This window comes from Xiphophorus hellerii, chromosome 15 (genome assembly GCF_003331165.1).
Source record: "Xiphophorus hellerii strain 12219 chromosome 15, Xiphophorus_hellerii-4.1, whole genome shotgun sequence".
Classification (NCBI taxonomy): Eukaryota; Metazoa; Chordata; class Actinopteri; order Cyprinodontiformes; family Poeciliidae; genus Xiphophorus; species Xiphophorus hellerii.
In genome coordinates this window covers 14,756,713-14,779,366 of record NC_045686.1, presented here as the reverse complement: position 1 = coordinate 14,779,366, position 22,654 = coordinate 14,756,713, and the positions used below count along the sequence as shown (strand labels likewise).

General features: G+C 39.6%; 1 protein-coding gene across 5 annotated transcripts; it reads right to left on the bottom strand.

The window, feature by feature from the left end:
• Window positions 1–1,103: 1,103 nt before the first annotated feature.
• coq8aa (coenzyme Q8A, genome duplicate a) lies at window positions 1,104–20,228 on the bottom strand. Of its 5 annotated transcripts, XM_032585014.1 has the most exons (18): window positions 20,093–20,228; window positions 19,759–19,861; window positions 15,041–15,141; window positions 13,738–13,820; window positions 13,400–13,644; window positions 13,116–13,308; window positions 12,938–13,004; window positions 9,238–9,312; window positions 8,013–8,141; window positions 6,795–6,880; window positions 5,771–5,911; window positions 5,413–5,494; window positions 5,024–5,117; window positions 3,879–4,020; window positions 3,598–3,705; window positions 2,899–2,964; window positions 2,695–2,781; window positions 1,104–2,585 (listed from the first exon to the last, which is right to left on the bottom strand). In XM_032585014.1, the coding sequence occupies exons 3-18, from the start codon at window positions 15,132–15,134 to the stop codon at window positions 2,295–2,297; spliced, it is 1,983 nt and encodes a 660-aa protein (XP_032440905.1). In that variant the 5' UTR covers window positions 15,135–15,141; window positions 19,759–19,861; window positions 20,093–20,228; the 3' UTR covers window positions 1,104–2,294. The 5 variants fall into 5 exon arrangements, with proteins under 5 accessions (XP_032440905.1, XP_032440906.1, XP_032440907.1 ...); XM_032585015.1 differs by lacking the exon at window positions 19,759–19,861; XM_032585016.1 differs by lacking the exons at window positions 19,759–19,861; window positions 20,093–20,228 and adding an exon at window positions 19,272–19,589.
• Window positions 20,229–22,654: the final 2,426 nt, after the last annotated feature.

The following is a 22,654-nucleotide window of genomic DNA, read 5'->3' as shown; positions in this document are numbered from 1 at the left end:
GGATCATATATGAATCTAATCATGTTTTTTTTTTTTTTTTATCTTCTAAAGCCTCACAGCTCCGACAACAGCATATTGTTTTATAACCAAAAATTTACATATTAAACCTCTTAACGTGCAACTAGCCAGCTGTGCTCCAGATAATAACCCATCTGGCTGCTTGTGTCTTCTCCAGTCTTGGGGATGCACTTCCATTTAGCTCGTCGTATCCATAAACTTATTCATCATTGCTGCTGTTTGTAAAACATATGGTTGAAAATATAAGTGAAACAAACATCAAAATACACTGCTACATTTCCATCTCACTCCAATACTGCAATAAGATCTGAAATGTTGCTTGAGGTTTCTCATGCAGGTGATAGTGAGACCACAGCGCCCCATGCTGGACAACGATGTGAATTGCAACTAGCTTTGATCGTTTAGGTTTGTAAAAATAAAACTTGCGTTGCCATAAATGTTTCCATTGTGGATGTACTTACATCCAGAGTGAATTTGCAGCAGTGATTTGCCCTAAATGATTGAGTTTCTCTGTTCTTAGTCTGTCTAGTTTATCATAGACATTATCCTAGAGCTTAGTCATCTTGTAGGTTTTTTGTAGGATTTAGCTCATGAAGTTTTTAATTTCAAAAAGCTAAACTTTCATTCTCCCATACAAACGCAGAATTGGAAAATTGTCAAATTAAAATCCAGACTCTGAAGGATTAAAAATCGTGGATTGTAAAAATCATGGATGTATACAAATGGAAAGATCAACAGATGAATCCAATGGTGTGTGGAATGATAATCATGTTGGCAATAGGACATGAAACATTTAGAAATAAACATTGTGTTCTATATTTTAATTTGTTTTCCCTTAGTCTTCTTCACTCTGCAAGACTGTAGCAACCACAGTGAAAGGAGATACTACAAGTACCTATAACTGTGGCATCTAAAACTAAAAAAAACGAACAAAAAAAAAAAACAGGAAAATAAAATAAATATTTCTTGATTTTGAATCGTCTTCCATTTCAAAAATTAAGGTTGGATTTTTCAGACGTAAATTTTAGCACATCTCTACCGAGTGGCGGCTGGCTTTATCTGATAATACCACGCAGACACAAGGCTAGGGCTTAAACATTTAATCTCTCTATACAATATATTGTTCTAACTTTCAGTTGCATTTTGATTATAAAATTGGAAACGGTCATTAGAAACAAAAATCGACATTTTCAGGCTAAAAGCCTTCTGCAGAGAATGACAGGCACATTACCCTTTGCTTTCCCCCCCCCCCTTTTCACACCAGGTAGCATTAAAACTGCATTCACACATCAAAACGTTGAGAACTTTTACAGTCACATGGCCGCCAGGTGACGGAGGAGTCTGTCCCCGAGGAGGCGTGGAAAGATCACCGGCGTGTGGGAAGCAATTTCAGCCCACGGGCGAGTGGATGACGAGCCTCCTGCCCGCTGCGTCGTCTCACGAACATTCATGACTAACCGCAGGAAGGACCCTTCGTTTTGTGTTAGCTACACGTACATTTTGTTTTTAGACTTGTAACCGACTGGAATACAATGAAAAGTATGGCTGAAAATCAGAACCAGGACAGAATGTCAATATCAGCTGGTTTAAACAAAAATCATGCCTCAAAACAAAACGTTTTTTTGTTGTTTTTTTTAAATGCGACAAACTATTTTCATCAATGTTAGTCCCATTGAAATTGAAGCAGCTACAGAGTTATAAACCGAGTGAAATATGACCGGTGAGCTAATAATACACTGCGAGTCAGAGCTTGTGCGTAAAAGCTGACGAAACCTCTCGACTTCAACAACAAAACGGTCGCTAAACTATTCTTAATCAGCGTTTTCCTTATATTCATAAATCAAAATTACCTACTGTTTCCGGCGCAGACAAATTGGTCAAAAGTGAGACCCGAAAAGTCAACAAAGTCTTATTAATGCCATGATTTCTTTCTTTCTTTTGTTTTTGACTTTTAGGTGTTTCGAGTTTATGGTACCTAAAAGTTGAACAACAAAACGAAAACACAGCAACACAAAATGAGAAAATGTTCATAACGAAAATAGCAGAGATTACTCCAACTTTTCTACATTCATCTCCTTTCGTTCAGCAAGCTGTTGCTCCCACTTCAGATGTTCCTTTGAAACTGTATAATAGCTCCTTGAAACGTCAAACAGGAAACGCATTGTCCTCACATCCTCCACTCTGCAGTTCGTCTAAACTCAACCCCCTCCCGCCCAATCGATCGGCACTTTGCTGTTGGCCCCAGGACGAGTCCGTCGAATCCACACCGGACCAGCTCAGACAGTGGGAGGCGTGCGGCCCTCCCAGTACTTCTCGTACGCCTTCTGGAACATATCCTTGCACTGCAGCTTGGCGTTGAGCCGGGAGCAGATGAGGAAGGAGCCGCCCATCTTGCGGTGCAGCGAGTACGTCTCCTCCGGAGGCGGGGTGAGCCGGTGCTTCAGCATCACCGGGATCAGGTTGTGGATCCTCTCGGTGGTGGACTGGGCGCCGAAGTCGAAGGTCTCGGACGACGCGAACGCCTCGCCAAGAATCATCACCGCGTCCACGTGGGCGTTTATCATCGCCTGATGAAGAAGGCAGTGTAAGGGTGCGTCTCCACATTCTGAGCTATCTCCGGTAAACAGAAGATGTTAAACTTTAGGAGGTGAAACAGGTGAAGAAAAACATCATTACCTTGGACTCGTATCCTGTCAGGAACTTCATATCAATAGATCTCTTCAGCACTCCCTCTCTGTCGCCTTCGGCGGCGGCACGGATAATCTAGTCGCATGGGAAGATTAAGAAATGTGGAGAAAATATTTAGCCTCCTAAATGAATTCCTGCCGGAATAACATACCAATAAACACAGCTACGAAGAGAAAAAAGTAATGACCTTACCTCTACGTAGACATCTGTGAAACTTTGATCAAAACCCCTAGTAGCACCAAAGTCCAACAGCGCCACCTAGCGATACATAATGAAACAGTCATTCATTTATTTTACCGTAATCCTCTCCATCTCATCTGCAAATTGCGGAATAAACTTTTCTGCATTGATTATTCAGCAAAACAACCATAAACGTTCATGTATTTTACCGACATTTTATGCGATCGACCAGCACACAAGTAGTGTAGGAGTGTGAAGGGGGAAAAAAACAACCTTTCGAAATAAAACTCGGAAAAGTGTGACGTCTGATATCCCTAAATAAAAACCCAGTGCTTATAGTTAATAAATATAAGTCCATAGATGTTTGTTAGCAACATTACAGAACAAACAAGAGAATGAAGCCAGATGACTAATCAGAGAAGAACTGGAGCGCTAAATGAAAATATGCACATACCTGCCACACTTTTCAGATTTTTGTTTTTAATAAAAATGCTGAGAATGATTTATAATTTTCTTTCACTGCAAATTCATGCATAAGTTCTTTGTGTTGGTCTGTCAGAAACAAGCCCATCCAAACACACTGAGGCCTGTTGCTGGACCGGGACAAAACAGGGCAAAAGTTCGAGGGGGATGAATATTTTTTGCAAGGCACATAATCTCTGGAGACAGTATTATAACCAACAGGCTTATTTAGGCTGTGAGCAGACTCACCCTGTGCGTGTTTGGATCGTAGAAGAAGTTGGACCAGTTTGGATCCGTCTGCATGTACCTGAACTCAAACAGCTCTCTGAGGCACAGGAACAAGATGTTCTGGCAGATCTGAGGGAAGAAACAAACACGTCCTGTGTCTGGTTTGGCTAATTGTTAACACCAAATGCAACGTGTTTATATTTACTTATAGCATACAGATTGTGGTGTTAATGAAATGGGATCAAGTGGAACATAGAAAGCCAGAATGCTCCAACGGGTCGGGGGTAAATCATTAGTCTCACCTCATTCTTCAGCTCCTGCGAGAGGCTCTCTGCCTTGTCCAGGGGAAATCCAGGAACCAGTTCAGTAGTCAGGACGTGGCTGCTGCTCAGCTCTTCGATCACCTCCGGCACGTAGAAGAACGGATCGTCCTTCAGCAGCTCCCTACGCCAGAGGAGGGAGATACAAGCATCCATGAGCCCCAACGAAGCACAGAGGCAGTTCGTATTATAAATCTGCATATCACAATTAAATTGTATTGTACTGAGCAAGGTGATTGAGTGCAATCCCATACAAGATTAAATAAATTAGAACATTTAGAAAGCAATGAGAAAAACACATTTATATTTAAGAAAATTTTCTCTGCTAAAGAGATATGGTTTATTTGCTATTTGTGCTCATATTTGTTTTTTATTATATATATATATATATATATATATATATATATATATATATATATATATATATATATATATATATATAAAAACACAACTCACTCCAGAGAAAAGATGTAAAAAAAAATCCAAAAGCAAAACACAGCAGGGGCAACAAATACACACAGAATGACTTAAATATAGACCATCCGATATATTTAAGTTGTTTTCTACTGACTAAAGTTTTATGGCAAACATTAGAGGACAAAAGTGCATAAAGTTTTAAAATAATTTTTCCACAATCCATTTTCAATTTTCTGTACTTATCCAGACATGGAAAATGATCAAATCAAACTTCATACTCTTAAAAAGAGCTCTGTGGCATGTTTCCAACTATACCACAAGGTGGCGGTAATGCAAAAATCTGAACACAGAAACTACTGTTAATTTCAAAACAAGGGTGCTGTTTTTCTGACTAACCACCTACAACTACCCAAAACTAAAAAAAAAAAGAAAGAAAAAGGACTGTCCATCCAAAACACTGCTCTACTGCAGGAGAATTAATCTGTTCCACATTCTCCAGATCTGTGGTAGAATGACTTCAGAATAACTGAATAATTAAAACACAAGGGATGTAAAAAAAACAACAAAAAAAACATTTTCTTCAGCAGCTGTTATAATATCCACACAGGAAGGCTTGTAAATGTAAAACTACCAAAAGGCAACATGAAGGGGTTTCTGCATATTAAAAAAAAATAAAATAAAATAAAAAATCACATTTTGTTCTGAAGTACCTGAACTTTTTTGCACACTGAGCTTCTCTGATGTAGTCACACTCCAGGGCCAGCTCTCTTCTCATTACATCTATCAGATGCTCTGGAAACAGACCTAAAGACGAGCAAAGACAAAAACTAATTTAAGAAGAAAAAAACATTTACCAAATGTCTAAAGTGTGTGTTGATAGCTAGATTTCTTTCCCCTTAACCAAGATGGACTAAGAGTCAAAGAAGTCTCCAACTTGCAATGATACAACCGCTCCCTCAGACGTTAAGCAGATGTCTGAGTAAGTGAGAGTAATGCATGTCTTAGAGGCCCAGAGGAGATGAAATAAAACAGAAAGGAGGGGAGCAGATTGGAGGAGGTGACCAGCCTGTGTGTTGGGATGAGTTCGGTGAGTGCGTACCCTCAGGCAGAGCGTTGCTCATGTTCAGCACAGTCATCAAGTTGTTGACGTCACTGTTGATGCTCTGAGCCACACCAGGATACTGAGGACAGAAACATACAAAAAAAAAAAAAGTACCTTTATTTATTTCAACTCAGCAATTTCATTTCTTAAACTCAATCTCTTTAATATAGAGTAGTTCTACTACAATTACTCCTCCCTCATGTTAGTTGGACTTGTTCTACAGAGACTCTGACCTGTCTGCAAACAGATCAGAGGGATCAGATTATGGATGGTGTACACACTCTCTCTCCAGTAATCCTGTTGGTCCTAATAACATGGGAATATCCTGTGTCCACACACATGTTTACGTCCTAACCTGTATCTTCATGGCCACCTCCCTGCCGTCCTCCATCCTCGCCAGGTGCACCTGCCCGATGGAGGCGGCTGCGAACGGACGATCCTCGAACGATGCCAGCTTGTCCCTCCAGTTTGGACCCAAGTCGCTGTTCAGCGCCTTCTGCAGATGGAGAAAAACAAATGTCTTTTGCTTTTTTCTTCCCTCACTGTACCTTTTTAAGTGATTTTAAATGAATAGTACAAGTACTATTTCTTCATCAGGCAATTGAAATTTCCAATCAGATCCCAGATTAAAGAAACAAACTTTGTTTAGGACGTTTTTTTTAACGTAATCCTCAATCTTCTTCTGAGACCTTTACACTTTAACACAGTTCCCATATGAATTAAAATGTCCACTTGGGAATTAGGGATTGATGAATAACTGTCAGAAGATAAGCGCAGGTCCCTTGCCATGCTAGCCTATGAGGATTTAGCATGGCGAGTTGAGCGATTCTTCATGGGAGCAGGCAGAGCGTCTAGCACAGATAATGGAATTAAAGTTATCACGTTTTTTTCTGGTAGCAAAGGCAAATACGTGCTACAAGGAAAATTTATTTGCATTTTAACACAAAGATACAATGTTGAAAATGTACAGTACAGACCAAAAGTTTGGACACAACTGTGTGTCCAAACTTTTGGTCTGTACTGTATATCCATCTTAACAGTAAATGGAAAAGTCTCATCAATTACAGAAATAAAATCCTTCTTATACTTGCTGAGCGACTTTTAGCTTCTTTCCACTGATATTTTAACTCTTAATCTTAGGGCTCCTTGTCATCGCCCTAATCTTTATGTCCCTACACAGATTCTCCATCCGATTCAAGTCGAGACTCTGGTTCCACCATTTCAAAATGCCAATATTATTTTCAATCATTAGAAACATGATGGTGAATGTAAAAAACTGATTTAAATCTAAATCTTTACGTTTCACGTAAAGCTGGGCGTATGACTAATTTACATTCATCAGGAAATATGAAGGTTTTTGTTGGAGAGACGACACTTACTGTCATTTGTTTGATTGGCATGAAGTCAGCGCTCTGCCTGACACGCTCAAAGATCTTGGCGAGTTGAGGATTGATAAACGCATCGTCTGAAACACACAGAAACACAAAATGTTTCTCAGCAAGACATAGAAGCTGAACTGAAAATTTGCAAAGGAAACATTTTTTCAAAAGAGTATTGGACCTAAGGTTTTTTTTTAAGATTATCCTTTAAAAAATCCTTATTATATTAAGACAGCCCCACAGAACAACACAAAATCTCATATCTCTACTGGGAAATAAATCCTGATATGCAGATTAACTGCGCAGGTAGAGGAGCTCCAGACTTTTTGGTGAAAACTACGATTATTATTAACCTTTGAAACAGTTGGGTCCTCTGAAGGTGAACACTATTTTGGACTTGTGGTGAAAGGGACCAACGGTTGAACAATCCAAGAGCAGCGTTCCCGCTGTGACAGATAAATGTCAGCAGAGGGCAGTGAAGCCTGCGGCGATTTTTATTATTTCACTCAGCTTATCTGCACCATTCACAGTATCTGAGGCTACAGACCTCCTCTGTCATCATTTAGGAATCGCCTTGTTACCGATTTAAAGATAGGCGTCCCAGCTCTGCCATCCATGACGCACCTGTGCACCAGGTCTAACCTGACTGGAAAACAGTGGGAAGATTACGTCCTTTACTTGAGTACGCAGAGCTATGTTTACTCATTCCCTGAATTGCGCTTTCCAAGTTTGGACCAGCATGTTTATGGTGAACATGAATACCAGAGGAGGGAGCTAACCAGGACAAGGTCAAGCTGTGGGACCGGCAAGAGGTGGTAAACAAATTCAGGACGAGGTGTTTATTGCCGTTACCTGAGCCGGGTTCATAACTTCACCGCTAGCATGTCTGCTGCGGTTAGCGGTGTACTTTAATTACCTGAAGATTGCTTGAAAGCAAATAAAGCGTAATCCACAGGCAGGTCAGTGTTAATGTAAAAGATCTGACAGAGAAATTATGCAGACATGGCCATAAAACATCTGTGTTTTCTTTCCTTTTACACAATCAGTTCAAAAGGAATGCCTCCCGTTGACAAAAAATTATTTTACATACATTTAGGACGGTCTTAGAGAGATATCAAAATCTTCTAAAACACTTTGTGAATCACAAACATTGTCTTGAGGTTTGGAGAATAAAGTTTTCAAGAATAAACGTTACTGATTTAATGTTCTGTAGCTCACCTTGAATACTTAGAGCTTGTCCAAGTTTAAGAGCGGCTCCTCTGACTTTGCACAAAGTCCTGACGATGCGCTCAGCGTTGGCCTCGGACAGGAAGGGGCTGGATTCCAGAACAGATTTCTTACTTTCACCTGAGAAAAAAACAACATTTTATTTGGGTTTCATAAACATAGGCTTGAAACAGTAGATGATTCTGTTTCACATCTGGCAGGTTTTCATTAAAAACAGATGTAATGCAACTGGTTAAATGCACAAAGCGTAACTTTTTTTCGATACGTTTAAGAGCGATTAAACATGTTTTCTGTTCTATGAAGGTCTCAGATTTTGTTAGAGAACATCAGTGAACAAACAGCGTCATGAAGATCAAGAAACACAGCTGAGGAGTGAAGGAGAAATCAGTGGAGATGTTTACAGCAGAGTTGTCTTATAAAATAATATCTTTAACCTTCGAACATCTCACAGTTCAATTTCCAGTTTTCCACAAACTACGTAGCAGACACGGTGAACACCCAGGAAACATTGTTGCAAAATGACGCAAAGCTCTGAATGGTCTGATAACTTGGTTTGGAAACAGACAAAATAAGCCAGAGCCTGACAAGATGGATTCTCTCATATTTCTGTAAAAGTAAACAAGGAATGTCCTCAGTTGAAAAAAAAAAAGTGTCTGAACCCGACCAAACATTATAGGTATTTCAAAAGGAGGCGATTTCTCGCTTCCAACCTCGTCCAAAACAGAACGTGACCCGTTGTAGTGTACAACTGTGGGGACAACAGACTGCCGGGTGTTGTTTACAAGACGCGCTGAGGTGGGGGAGTGTTTGTGTGTTTTTATGTCAGTGGGCCGTCAGGTAGACACCTTCGGAGGCTTTAACAAAGATTTACCAGTCGCTCGCTCATGAGTATGTTCGGAGCGTTCTCGCTGGGATTAGAGAATAAATAAAGACAAAAATAGCGGCCAGCATTTGCACAAAAGCCTGGGATTTGCGCCTGGGAGCTCTGTTTCAGCTTAGGATTAGTAGGTCATTGGAACAGAGAAGCAATGCTTGCTTAAGAGGTGAGCTCATCAGGGAGGCGGTTTTTGAAATGTGCGTAACATGTGACAACATGCATGAGAGAAGATGAGATGTTTTCTTCTGGAGTGGAGAAGAATACCTAACATACAATACAGGCCTAAATACAGACATTCAAAACATTAATATTCACACCAGAATAATTATTTTACTATACCTGCAGCTCCGTTCATTCCGATGCTCTTCTTTGCGACTTCTGCTAGGGCTCCAATACCTAAACCTACAGCTAAACCTGTGCAGAAACAGAGACACACACACACACACACACACAGATTTTCCATTAAATTCATTTATAAAGAAATAAAACATCAATGCATTTTTACACATAGGTAAAGACACACTCAAAGCAGCAGTGTCACTCAAAAACGCCACCATGCAGTGACCTAAAAGAGCATTTCAGTCAACCTGCAAGCATATAAACATCGAGTGTTTCTGTGTGTGCAAAGTGCGGCGTTTAACTCTTCAGTAAATGAAAGCTCCGCCGTGGAGCAGAGCAATGCTAACCGAGCCGCTTCCTTTGAGGAGCCTGTCTGTTGATAATAAAAACACGAAGCAGAGGATTGTTTGTGAACAAGTTCCTCCATGTCGAGCTTTCACCTTACGCAACCTCGCATTACATAATCTGCTAGTCAGCGGATTGCGGGAACAACAAATCTGAGCCGTATCTCTGCGTGGATGAAAAGGAGGACGCTCTGCGTCTTTACTGCCTTACATACAGCCTGATATCCTCAGCAGTGATCACAGCCTAGTTGTACGGAGTCTGAATACATGAATCCAGCAAAATTCTGTTCTTGTAATGCTGACGTTAAATGCGCAGAGGCAAAACAAAAGACGGACTCCTAATCGTGCAATTAGGGGCGAGTATGAATACATCTCTCTAAAGTCAGTGTGTCCTCATCCCTGACTGACAGGTACTTTTCCGACGCGAGCACAAGCGCCTGTCCATCATTTGATCCAACGGAGCAGCAATGTGTTTACAAAAATACTGCTCTATATATGTGCACTGCCAAGTGCTGTCAATTGACTATTATTTACACATGCCATTTTAGAATACAGCTGGAAATAAATGAATACATCTATAATTATTTAAATACGGCTACAATTTATGGAACACGTTATACAGTAACGTTTTAAATATCTCAATTAAAAATTTTAAGTCATACCTTAATAGCACATACAATTATTTCAATATTTATTTTGCATTATTCTTTGCAATGTGATGCATTATGCATCACATTGCTGAATTGTGATGAGCTGAAGGTATACTCTTATATCCTCTCATCCATTAGGCTGGAAAAACACTTTTTTTTTTTTGCCCTGGATTATGAAACAATTAGAAACTTGAAATTAAGGGAAGGAACAAGGACACATGCCACAGCTGCAGATAACCAATCAGCTTCTTATGAGCACAAGGTTTATCAAGAAAGAATATGGGCAGGTTTTATTTTAATGATTGTATTTCAAATGAGTTCTCTGTAAGCTAAATAGCTTCATATGTGGGTCTTTTTTTTATCAGTGTAGGCTAATTTGGTGACACTTGGAAATAAACATCAAACTTTTATACCCCAGTCGGGATTCCTGTTTGCTAGGTTTCCAAGCCACTGAACTCAGATATCACGTAGCGTAATTTCTTTCTCATCGCTGGCTTAAGAATCATACAAATCTTCACTTGTGCACTCAGAATTAAGTTGGAGACATGCTGCAACTTTTGTCTTAGACTTACCAAACAATTTCATAATTCTATGTTTTTTTGCTTTTAAAATATACTTTGTAGTACATTATTGTATAAATTATACATTTGCTTTCCACAGTGCACAGCTTATGCACTCATTCTCCTCCTGTAAGATGATTTTCTCACCCAAAAAGTCCTCAAAACCCTCAGCAAAATCTTTGGAAGCAGTGAGAATCACGGCAAAGACAAGAAGACATCGGAGCTAGGTTGTAGCCAAGGAAACAAGCCAACCGAGTCATGACTATAAACCTTGATGCTTCTCCCGATACTAAAATGTGTACAATTTCCACACACAGCTGTGTGAAAGGTAATGAACTTGCTGACGTTTCTTACCGACTGTTACAGGAGAGCGAAGGACGAGCAGAGGCCACGTTTCTAAACCTGCTCTGCCCACACTTTTCAACACCTTCTAAATGTTACTTACAACAGTCAACATGCTGAATCGTCGCTCAGCTACCTGCTGCTTCGCGCTGTGGCCCCAGTAGATCCTGCTGGACTGGAAACGAGCTGCGGCTAAATTCTGACGGACGTGTTTGTGTTGGCCGTCCTCTCCCGATTTATCCCAGAACGCTCTGGGTTTACTTTTGTTCGCTGTACAGTCGCTTTCAAAGTTCCAGTTTAAAGTCCACAACACATGGTCATGTATACAGCATCTTAAATTAAGCTCTAAGCTACAGACTGGATGAGCTGCAATCTGAGATTTTCTCCATTCGACTGATTAGTCGTTTATCTACACACGAAATGATCATGTGTAGATAAACTACAGGGTCTTGAGGATTCTCTAACTTTCGCAGCATTTACGAGAACCGTCATTACAGGACCGTTTTAGACATGAAGACAAAAAGTCTTTGAACATTAATTTCTATAAATTATCTAGTTTGGCAGCTGACTGGAATATCTCTTGTAACACCGTGACCCCGTCAAGTTATGGTTGTGAAGCCAGTGGCCCAATCATAAAGGAGTGAAAGACCAACTCAAGTAATAAAATTACTCAGGTGAAGCTTAACCAACGTTTACACAGCCTGTTCAAGACAAAAAGGACCCCATCCTACTGGGTCTAGCAGCCATGACCCAGTTATCGGTATCAGGAAGGAAGGAAATAAGGAAAAAGGAGCAATAGGGCAGAAGGGAGTAAAGACAGAAGGATCCAAGAATTACAAGAAAGACGAAGTCTGACATTTGAAAATATTTCGACATGAAGTCATGACGCGGCAACTAAAATTCATCTCCCAGCTCCTCTTCTTACGGTAAAGGCATTTCAAAACTACAGCTGGCGAGCGCCAAACAGCACATTTGTTATTGCAGCCAGCTACCAGCAGGCATGTCGCCTCAGTAATCAACCAGTTAATATCTGCTTGTAGTTCTCATAAACCGAGATCTCAAACTCCAGCCCTCAAGGGCTTGTTAACGGCAACTTTTACATGCGTCTCTGCTTCAGCACGCCTCGTTCTAATAATTGGGCCGTCAGCGGGAGTCCGCAGAACAAACAGGAGGCATGCAGAGTCGGTAATTCGGCCGTTTGTTTTGAGGCTCCATGGACTGCGGTTTGGTGCTCAAAGAGAGGAAGACATCAAAAAGAGATTATTATATTCTTTATTGAAAATTTTTAATTGGGTGGCCTGTCTTCTGAATGTTAAACTCATATACAGAGTAGACTCCAATATACCTGTAATTACCAGTATGTTACATTGTTTCTGTTTGATTAGGAATAATTGTTGCTTTGAAAATAAAAATTTATTAGATTGTCTGCACATTTTTTGTTCAAAATTTCTCCTTAAATACCAGATGTATGAGCCATTTAGTCATGGTTATGACACCCCAAAGGAGTCCACTGATAATAGTTTTATTTTTATTTATGTTTATGTTTATAAAACATGATCTACTAATTGTGGTTGTAAACTGCAGAGATTAAATAGTGGGATGGATGCATGTTTGTGGCAGCTGTGAACCAGGAAAGGACTCAAGCAGTAATATAATCTAGCTCACTTATTGCGTTTTTTGTCATGGTTACAGTCTGCTGCTGGTGTACGTGCACACTAGCAGGAGGGCAACCATGACCGCAGATGTAGTCAGACTAACAGTGGATGAATCACCCACAGACTCAGACACAGTAATGTGGTCGTACCTCCGAAGTTGGCCAATCTGCTGAGACGGGTCACAGGCACCTTCCTCTCTCTGGCTCGTTCGCTCAGCTGCAGATGACAAAGTGACGAAACCTTCGCATCACGTTGTTAAACCGGGAGCGCAAAGCTGATGTCTACAGGGGGACGAGCGCCAGCTGTTGTTATGGGAACAGGAATTACCATCTGTTTGTGCGGCTTCGAGTCAGCCCTCTTGCTCTGGCTGGTTTTCTCTATGTCCTCAGCTGTCAGTCCTCCCACTGAGGACTGGTCCTGATGGTAGGTCCTGAACCGACCGACCTGGTGTGGATAATTAACCTCCTTAAACACGTGCCTGCTCAGGCTGTGGTTATACCGCTGATGTCCAAGGAAATGCCTGTAAAACACGAGGGGACACATCATTACCGTTAAATATGCAATCCGACAGAAATACCGCTTAAAAATATAAACTGTTAACAGAAACAGACCTGGCATGTTGGTGGTAGGATCTTGTGTGGCCGCTAAACTGGTTGCTTGGATCTTTGTATCCCTCAAACATTGACTTTTTCCCACCCGTGTTGCTAGTCCCTGCTGTTCCGTCAGTACCAGTCTCTGTGTGATCAGCTGTAAAGTCCGCGTGCTCTTCCCTGAACTCTGATGATGTGAACGGCGTCTCTTCCTGAGGAAAATCAAACTCCGACTCCGAGGTGCTTTGCTGTTGGCCGGACAGCTCCTGGAAACAAACGGTAGATGTACACGGGTTACAAATCAACCAGCGAGATGCCGCTCTGCCGCAGATTAACTAATTGATAAAACGGAAACTTGCCTGTATTTTCGACATGGCTACAGACAGGCCTTGCTCTGCGGCTGATTGGGCGCTCTGGACAGCAGCACCAACGCCTGCAACTCCTGAGTAAGAAAAACCACAAAAAACCCCCACAAAGTACAACATTTCATTAGGAATTTAAAGGTGTGTATTTATCCTAAGTTGCTTACAGTTTGGCCTGATATGAATATATATTTTTCCCATCTGCCATAAGCCAAACCAATACTCTCGACTGTGCGGTTTGTTGACTTGCCTGAGCTCCAGGTGTAAAACAGCAGGAGACGCATATTGGCAATTTAACAACTGTCCACCAAATCAAGCACAGATCCCGTGAAAGCTGATCTGACACCATGCATATTTTATACATCATCCAAGCCATATGTTAAGCGTAGCACAAGAGACAGATTTGTACTGATGCAACACAAAAAGGAACCTTTTTAACATAAAAAAAACATGAACTACATGAATTTTAAACATAATTTTGTACAAAGCTTTGGGTTAAGATGACCTGTGTGACCCCGAGACATCTTTCTAGTGCGGCTGTTATAAGCTTATGTTGCTAGGGGACTTTCAAAGCTGTAGTCTTTCCTTTCCATTTACCCAATAAATTCAACTAATACCGCCACTAACTATGTGTTGGATTTTTTTTTAAAGTACAGAAATCAGTGAAGAGAAAAGAAGAACCCACTGCTAAGGTACTTGCAAAAGATAATTTTTTTTCCCTCAGATTATCGTGTTATAAATAACAAATTTTTATGTAATCTAGTGAAATCAAAAAGTAGCGCATAAATGAAGAGGAAAGCTATGTTCTGGAAAACATAGCTATGCAAATGTTTTCCAGAAGAAAATTGGGTGATGGCAGCATAATGCTGAAAGGATATTTTTATTTAGAAGAGACAGTGGATGGGGAGAAATAATGGAGGCTGGGTTAAAGGTGAACCAGCAGGAAGAGAAATCCAATGTCACAATTTCAATGATTTAGATCAAAGCATATTTACATTGTGTTAGAATGTCCCAGTCAAAGTCCAGACCTAAACTCCAGCTATGAATCTGTGAGAAAACCTGAGAATCACAATTCACAGATGATCTCTGTCCAGTAAAACTAAAACTGGAGCTTTCTTCCACAGTCAGCTAACCAACATGGCTAGCGAAGTAGCATCTCAATTCCCCACAATGTTAAATATCTAATATTTGGTTCCAGGTCCACATATGCTCCATAGTTGGCTGTATAAACTGCTAAATAATTAGCAAATTAAAAAAAATGTGGGAAAGGTGTTAGAAAGCTGTCACATAGTGTACATACCGGTTCCACTGCGCACGGCGTTGCTCTGGGTCTCCACCACAGCCTGGCTCAACTTGGCCAAGCCTCGAATAAGCAACATCATATCACCCGCCATGATGGTGCTGGACACAGAAAGAACAACAGAAATCAATGCTACTTTATACATTCAGGGAAATATAATAAATTAATATAATTTTTTTTTTTTAAAACGCATTCAGATATGTAATCCCGTCCACAGAAACAAAGACCTAAAGATGGACAAGGAAGCAAATGGTAAGGGATAAAACTTGTCAACACTCTCGTTCCTGCCAATAAGTGAGCTCGCCAACAAACATACACAGCTGTTCCGACTTTAAATCGACGCCTAAAAATACACGACCTCCACTCTGTCCCCTGCTTGGATGAACACACACACACAGACAGGGAAATGCGAATCTTGCTCGGGCGAGCTGTGAATATGCAGTCCAAGACTGAATCTGAAAATGTCACTGGAAACGAAAGGGGAGGAGTGCAAAACAAACGCTGCAGCTATTTCAGGACACCAGTCACCGTAGGTGCACGTGTTTGGTTTATGTTCAAGGCCCGACACCGCACTGTACTGCTCTCAGGGTTTGTTTGGTTTTTTTTATACAACTGACAAGCTTTCTATTAACCTTCATCTCAAAGACCTACCACTAAGCAAAACAGATCAGGGTTAATACAGGCCACAAAGAAAATTTGATCTGCGAGTCTTATCTAAACAGTAGAGCTTTGAACCGCATTCCAGTGTGTTGCAATATTCTACCGCTGTTTTGACACAGGTGATCCACTGATGGTGTGACAACATGCTCTGACACAACACAGTCGAGACCGAGTCCAGTGGAAACAGCTCATGCTGCTGAGTCTTAGCAACATGTGAGCATGCGTGAAGCGCTATACATACACTGGCAGTCAGTAACTAGGTCATCTCCCTACTTCAGGCCTGTTCTGTGTATACTGCAAATCATGTGAACATGGGCGGAGAAAAGGAAAAATAAACTTAATCATCTATCTTCTCAGAATATCAGAGTATTATTGTTTAACATGTATTAGTTGGACTTTTGATCACGGCAAGTGGCGGTGGCTTTTGTTTTTGTTTTACAGGACTGGGAGGTAAAAGCAGTGAACCGTCATTTTCAGGGAACAAATCTGTTCATTCACAAATGAAAAGCTGACTAATAACCGAAGTTATTATGGGGTTGTATTTTTTGCAAATATCACCAAAAATGGTTGTGAATAAAGGCTGGAATTAGATTCTCAAATTAAACGATTGTTAATTGTATAGTTGTCTTACTAAGAGTGAATGGTGGCGCTCTTTTAGTCCATTTTTCCGCTACAGAAAGTTTGCTCACAAACATATGAATTTGTCTTTTGCAAACAAGTAAACAAACCAACGTTCTTTCAGTCAGCTGACTGGCAGTGGGCAGCAGGAGACGGTGGGGTGGGTGGGGGGCAGTGCTATGTTCCTCTGTGCTCCATGAGAAAAGAGAAAACTTTGATCATGTTGGTATTTTCCCTCTCACCTCGTCATAATACATTGTTTTCATAGTTACCAGCATCAAGGTTCCAAAAATTAAAAAACAACAAAAAAACAGTAATATTTGTTTTCAAACATACTGTTTTTATGGTTGGCAGTTATTTTCAGAAAAACCCAGCAAGTGCCAAGAGTGACCAATTTCTGGTCACACTGCCCTGTGGAGGGGAAAAAAGGAAACAGGCAGGAAGGGTGTGTTGTCAGGGCAACAGGCATGCATGTGGTCTTGGGATCGAAGTCAACCTATCAGGAAAGTGGTAGCAGTAACTTCAACCTAGCAGTTTTATTATTATTATTATTTTATTTTGAGTTTTTTGTCCTCTCTTCAGTCCCATAAAAGAGCAACACATAAAACACAAATAAATACTTGCAGCAAATATTCCTATTGAAGCAATACATTTGTAAAATTATAAGCATCTGCTAAGCAGCCAACAGCAGAGGGGCTACAGATACACTCACTAGTTAGCTAAGATCAACTTGCTGTTTGTTCAGTGTAAATTTAAAGTTTATTTTTAATTAAAAAATATATATATATTTTCTAATGAAAAAGGTTTATTGTTCTGCAGAAAATAGCTTGAAAACTACCACTAAATTTAGCTGGTGTTAGCTCAGCAGTTTTTGGGCATTTTTTTTTGGTTTATTTATCAAAAAAGAGAAATAACACTATATAATATAATAATAATAGGAAATAATAATAGTACAAATTGTAGCTTTTCATTTGAAATAAAAACTATTTGATTATGTTCTAAGTTTTCATTTACAATTGAATTATAAAGATATCACAAAATCACACTGCTTTCACTCAATCATTATCAAGTATTAAATCCAATGCAGTCACGTTAATAATAAACCTATAATTGTTATTGACCTCAAAGAACACATAGACAATCAACTTGTCAGACTTTACAAAACAAAAAGCAAACAACTTTAAGAGCTTAATAAAACCATTAATTTAAACACCTTAGAGACAAATCAGCTGTGGGTAAACAGATTGAGGAAATGCTTTTACCTAACTGTAGAGAGGGAGAGGAAAACCTGGAGGCTATTCTTAAAGCTCACACACTGTGCTAATGCGGCGTATTGTGTGCTGAACTTTCTCTGCACAAGGACACACATGTAATCCTCAGCTGTTGTCTGCTCCACAGGATGATGTGGAAATAGCCGAGCAGCTTGAGTCACTGTCTGAATGCTGTTAGCTACACCTCCTGGAGCCCTGACGGTAAATCATCGCTGCCCTTGACTACTGAGTCTGAGCCAAAAGTGGGAAACTGACTCCTGGTGCTGTGAAGTGGCGAAGCGCCATTGCGGTGGCATCACCACTTCTTACTGGGGAAAGTTGAATTATATCATGTTCCCTGAAAGATGACGAAGCTGGAGTTAGTCTGGGTTCCATGTTAGTAAATGACCAAGTCAAAGTTTGCTACAAATGGCTTATAACGGGTACGCCATACTGGTGAAATTTGTAATTGTCAATGTCATGTTGTTTATTTATTTTTACAGTTTTTGAATAGAATACAAATCACCTTGCTTTAACGCATGAGTGGATAGTCTTGCAATGCATATTCTGCTGGAGTCAAGAGAGAACTGCGGAACATTAGGAAGACATAAAATTGCTAATTTATTGTTTACTATTGCACTTGGATTATTCAAAATGTCTTTATAGTCATCACAATGTTTCTCATTCACCGACATCTACATATCTCGGTGAATGAGTTTGATTCCGTATTGAATTAGAGATGCAATACAGAATCTCTAGTTCTTCTTATTGACTTCAATAATGTTTTTTAGGCTAATATGGGCTTCTAAACAGGACAATTATTATCAAAAAACCCAAACTGAAATGAAGCAAGGTACTACTTGTTCTTTTAACATAGTTTTGGGAAGATTGGTCATAACAATATCAAGTGCTTTTGGAGGCAATTACCGAAGAACATCAATGTAAACGTTTTGTTTATCTCTGTGGCTTTTTTGCATGTTTGTTGCTACGAATGAACCCCTATTATGGACAAACAAAGTTGCTTAGCCTAATGTTGGAGAAAACTAAGGATTAATTCTTTTTTTTTTTCAGAAATAAAAAATACCAAACCTGTGTTTTGAAGAGTCATACATTAGTCCCAGTTTGACCATTCTAATAGTTTTCATTGACGATGCTATGATCCCCCACCCCCCCCAAAAAATGCAGAAAAGGCTTTTATAAATGTCCAACAGGATGTAAAAGAATTTAATTTCTGTGAAGAACGTTTCAGATCAGATTCATTGAGATGATTAAGTGGAGAAAAAAAAAAGAAAAGAAAATAGAATAGCCCTCAGTCAGAGGTATTAAAATGTGCTTATTGATATAGCACATTTAATACTGCAATCACAGACTCAAAGTACCTTAAAAGAAAATAAAAAGTAGATCATATAAACAAGAGTAAAACATACAGATAAAAAAAGAGTACGATTGCACAATAAATCAAGAGTGTAGACAATGAGTAAACAATAAACCACATAAAAGAAAAATGAATGAGTCTAGCTAAAAGCTTGGGGAAACAGATCATTACAACCTCTAAAACGGTTATATTAAATTGTCCACTGTAATAATTTAAAAAAATAAACGCATAAATACACGAGTCCTACTTTAAAAAAAAAAAAAAAACTTAATACAGTTTTTACTACCTAGCTATTCAATGTTAAGCCATAACATCCTTTCAGAAATACCTTTACGCAATCCTCAACTTGAGAGTTATTGCAGCAGTTTCACTTCACCTTTAAAGGGTCACGCCACTATATTCTTCACAAAGCGCCCACAGTGGCCTCCTTTTAAAAATCGGCGACTAACGGCTTCCGTGGAGCCAACGAGACTTGACGGAAACTCACGAGCCGTTTGCAAGCGTGACCTCCCGAGTTCACGCTACCATTTTGAGCGTCTTAGCGCATCCGCAGCCGTGTGGTTTGCGTTATCCTACGGTCTGGACAAAGTTTGTATGAGCAGCTCGCTAAGTTTAGCATTAGTGAAGGCGGCCATAGATCCGCCGCCATACGTCAGGGACGTCAGCACGCTGGCCAGGAATTTGCAACGTAACCCGTCTCAGGCTGAAGCTGCGGAAAAAATACGACTGTTTCAGCCTGAACTGGGTTATCGGTGTGCTGTTTTGCTCCCACGCGTCGATGCATGAAAATCAGTCGTTGGGTTTGAGGAACTCACCAGCCAGCAGCTGTCCTGCAGAGCCTCTGCTGCTGGTTCCTTCCACGTCTATTAGAGGTCAACACTGGCGAGCGTCTCCGAGTAAACACTCCCCTTTTTGCGGCTGCACAGTTGAGATATGGAGAGGATGTTGTTGTTATTACTATTATTACTACTATTTTGTTGAATCTGTTTGCAAGAATTGATTCCTCTTCTTCTCCTGCAGGCAGCGTTTAGTCCAGGCTGTCTGTCAACACGAGGTCAAACCCTGTTTCCCAACTTCATGTAGCAGCCAGAGCCACTTATTGGCGCAACCTTTATCTTGCGATCAAAAGCAACCTTTCACACGGCTCACCTGAACAGCTTACTTTCCTGCACCCGCGGTTCTTATTCCTGAAGTCATTCGCTTTCCCCTTTGTTATGCATTTACACGATATAACCTCGTTTTTGCATGGCTCTTGGTGTATTTTTTTTCCTCTATTAAGCTCCGCCCACTCTTTCTCATTGGCTCCTGATAGTTTGTTTACAGTCGGAGGGAGTTATATCAGGGAGGCCCCATGTTGTTCCTGAAGAAAAACTGCAGATAACCTCTGGCGGCAGGTCATTTACATGTCAGGTGAATGAACTTTACAGACATACAGATTTACACTCAAAATATACATATGTCCAAGTGCTGTGCCAGCAGATAGCAACATAAAAGCAGCAAAAATAACTTATTACTCACGTTTCTGACTAACTGGTTCTTTGGTGCCATCTGCTGGTGGTAAGACGACAGCGCGGTGACGTGGACTCTGTTTTTTCCGCTTAACTTAGCGGTCCGCAGAGTTTTTACTTTTCATACGTCTGTAAAGTCACGTCTTTGAAAGATAGGGAAATAAAAAAAAGTGCTTGTGTTACATGCGCAGGATGGTAGATCTGGGCATATACAGTCCTGAAGAATTTTAGGAAGGGAATTTTTAAAGAGTGTTTGATATATGTAAGTTGCTTCTCTGGAAAGTAATCCAAAATCTAAAGCTTGAACCAAAGTTCCTATTTTGTCTCTTTAGTCTACTTTCTTTATTGGTATGTATTTTTACGAATCAAAGAATAAAGTGTAGTGAGTTGCGGTTCTGTGCAACTTTATAAAATTGTCGCATGTTGTTTACTTCACACCCTTTTAATTTCTATTTAGGTCAGTTTATTTATGAAATATATTTTCTATAGTCTACTGTCATTCTAGTATAAGGAAATGTTCATGCACAACACAACTATAAATACCGAGGTTGATCTGATCATATTGGTTAAGGATTTGAAATAAAACTTATAGAAAAAAAGTGTAAAAAAAAAAAAAAAAGTTGTAATTGAATAAAATATAATGCTATTAAATTAAATCGCGATTTCAGCATGTTTATGATTACTCATCTCAATACTTCATAAAAATACTTTATGAACTGACAGCTTTTCAGAAAACCTGTCACTGTCAGTGTTTTCACAGTAGAGGGCGCCACTAACCTACAGTTTTTTGTTATGCTCCATAAACGTGATGATTTGTCACCTATGTCCAAGTAAAAATACATTTCTGCATCCTCTTAAGTTAGCATGTCTTCTGTAGAACTACGTAGAGAGTGCAAAATGTAGTCATGCATTTTATGAGAAATTACTGGTAATAAAAAAGCACAAAGGAATAATTAATACAAATTGTTTGATAGATGAAATCAATGTTGAAATAAAATTGTGATTTCAAATTCTAGAAAACAGTAATCCAGCTCTAATACCTACAATAAATTTGAATAAAAAGGCAAAATGGAATTACATCTAAAACATCTAAAGTTTCTTTCTTTCGCAAACAGTCTTGAGGAATGAGCTTGAGTCCATCGCCTCACAAAAAAAAAGAGGTGCGCATGTACAGCTTCTCTGGCCAAAAGCACTCATGAATCACGTCTTTTCTTTCCCAGCAACTCCGGATGCTGCTGCTGTTGTGGACAGGTGTGATTTGAATGGCAAATAAGCTTCATGCAAATACAGCAATTAGTGTGGGGAAGGAGTGCAGCGGGGTCATACCTTCAGAAGAAGTAAAATGCACAGTTTATATGTATGTATGTATGTATGTATGTATGTATGTATGTATGGATGGATGGATGGATGTATGGATGTATGTATGTATGTATGTATGGATGGATGGATGGATGGATGGATGGATGGATGGATGGATGGATGGATAGATAGATAGATAGATAGATAGATAGATAGATAGATAGATAGATAGATAGATAGATAGATAGATAGATAGATAGATAGATAGATAGATAGATAGATAGATAGATAGATAGCACACACAAACATGTTTCACCACAAATGTATTTTTAAAGGAACAGTCCGAAAAATAAATACACAAACCAGCAACACTACAAACCTTTAACACCTACATTAAACATCTGTAAGTACACACAAAGGAAACCAGGCAATATTTATGACTGCTGGCCTGAAATGAATAGTTAGCACATTTCATTAAAACAGCCCAGACATGACTGTGGTGCCATGATGTCCAGCTGTTTCCTTAAGAAGGCACAGTATTAACTTACAGTAATTCCTTATTCACTGTAACAGCAAATGTTTAATAAAGGTCAGCCTGTGAAGAATGTCTTATTTTCTTCTCATCTACCAAATGATTCTAAAATCAACACCAAACATACCAATCTCATATATATGGTTTTAAATGCATATTGGGTTTTTTTTGTCATATCCCCAATTTTTCTACTCTGTGACTACTTCTTTAAATCTAGCATGTTTAATGACAAATCCAGATATACCATTATTCAAAAATTGTAAAGCCTCCACAGAATACATTGTGTTGTTTAAATAAAATCAGAACAATTTACAAAGTAATAAACATTTAAGAGAATAATAAACAGGCACCCATGTTAGACTAAGCAAAGAA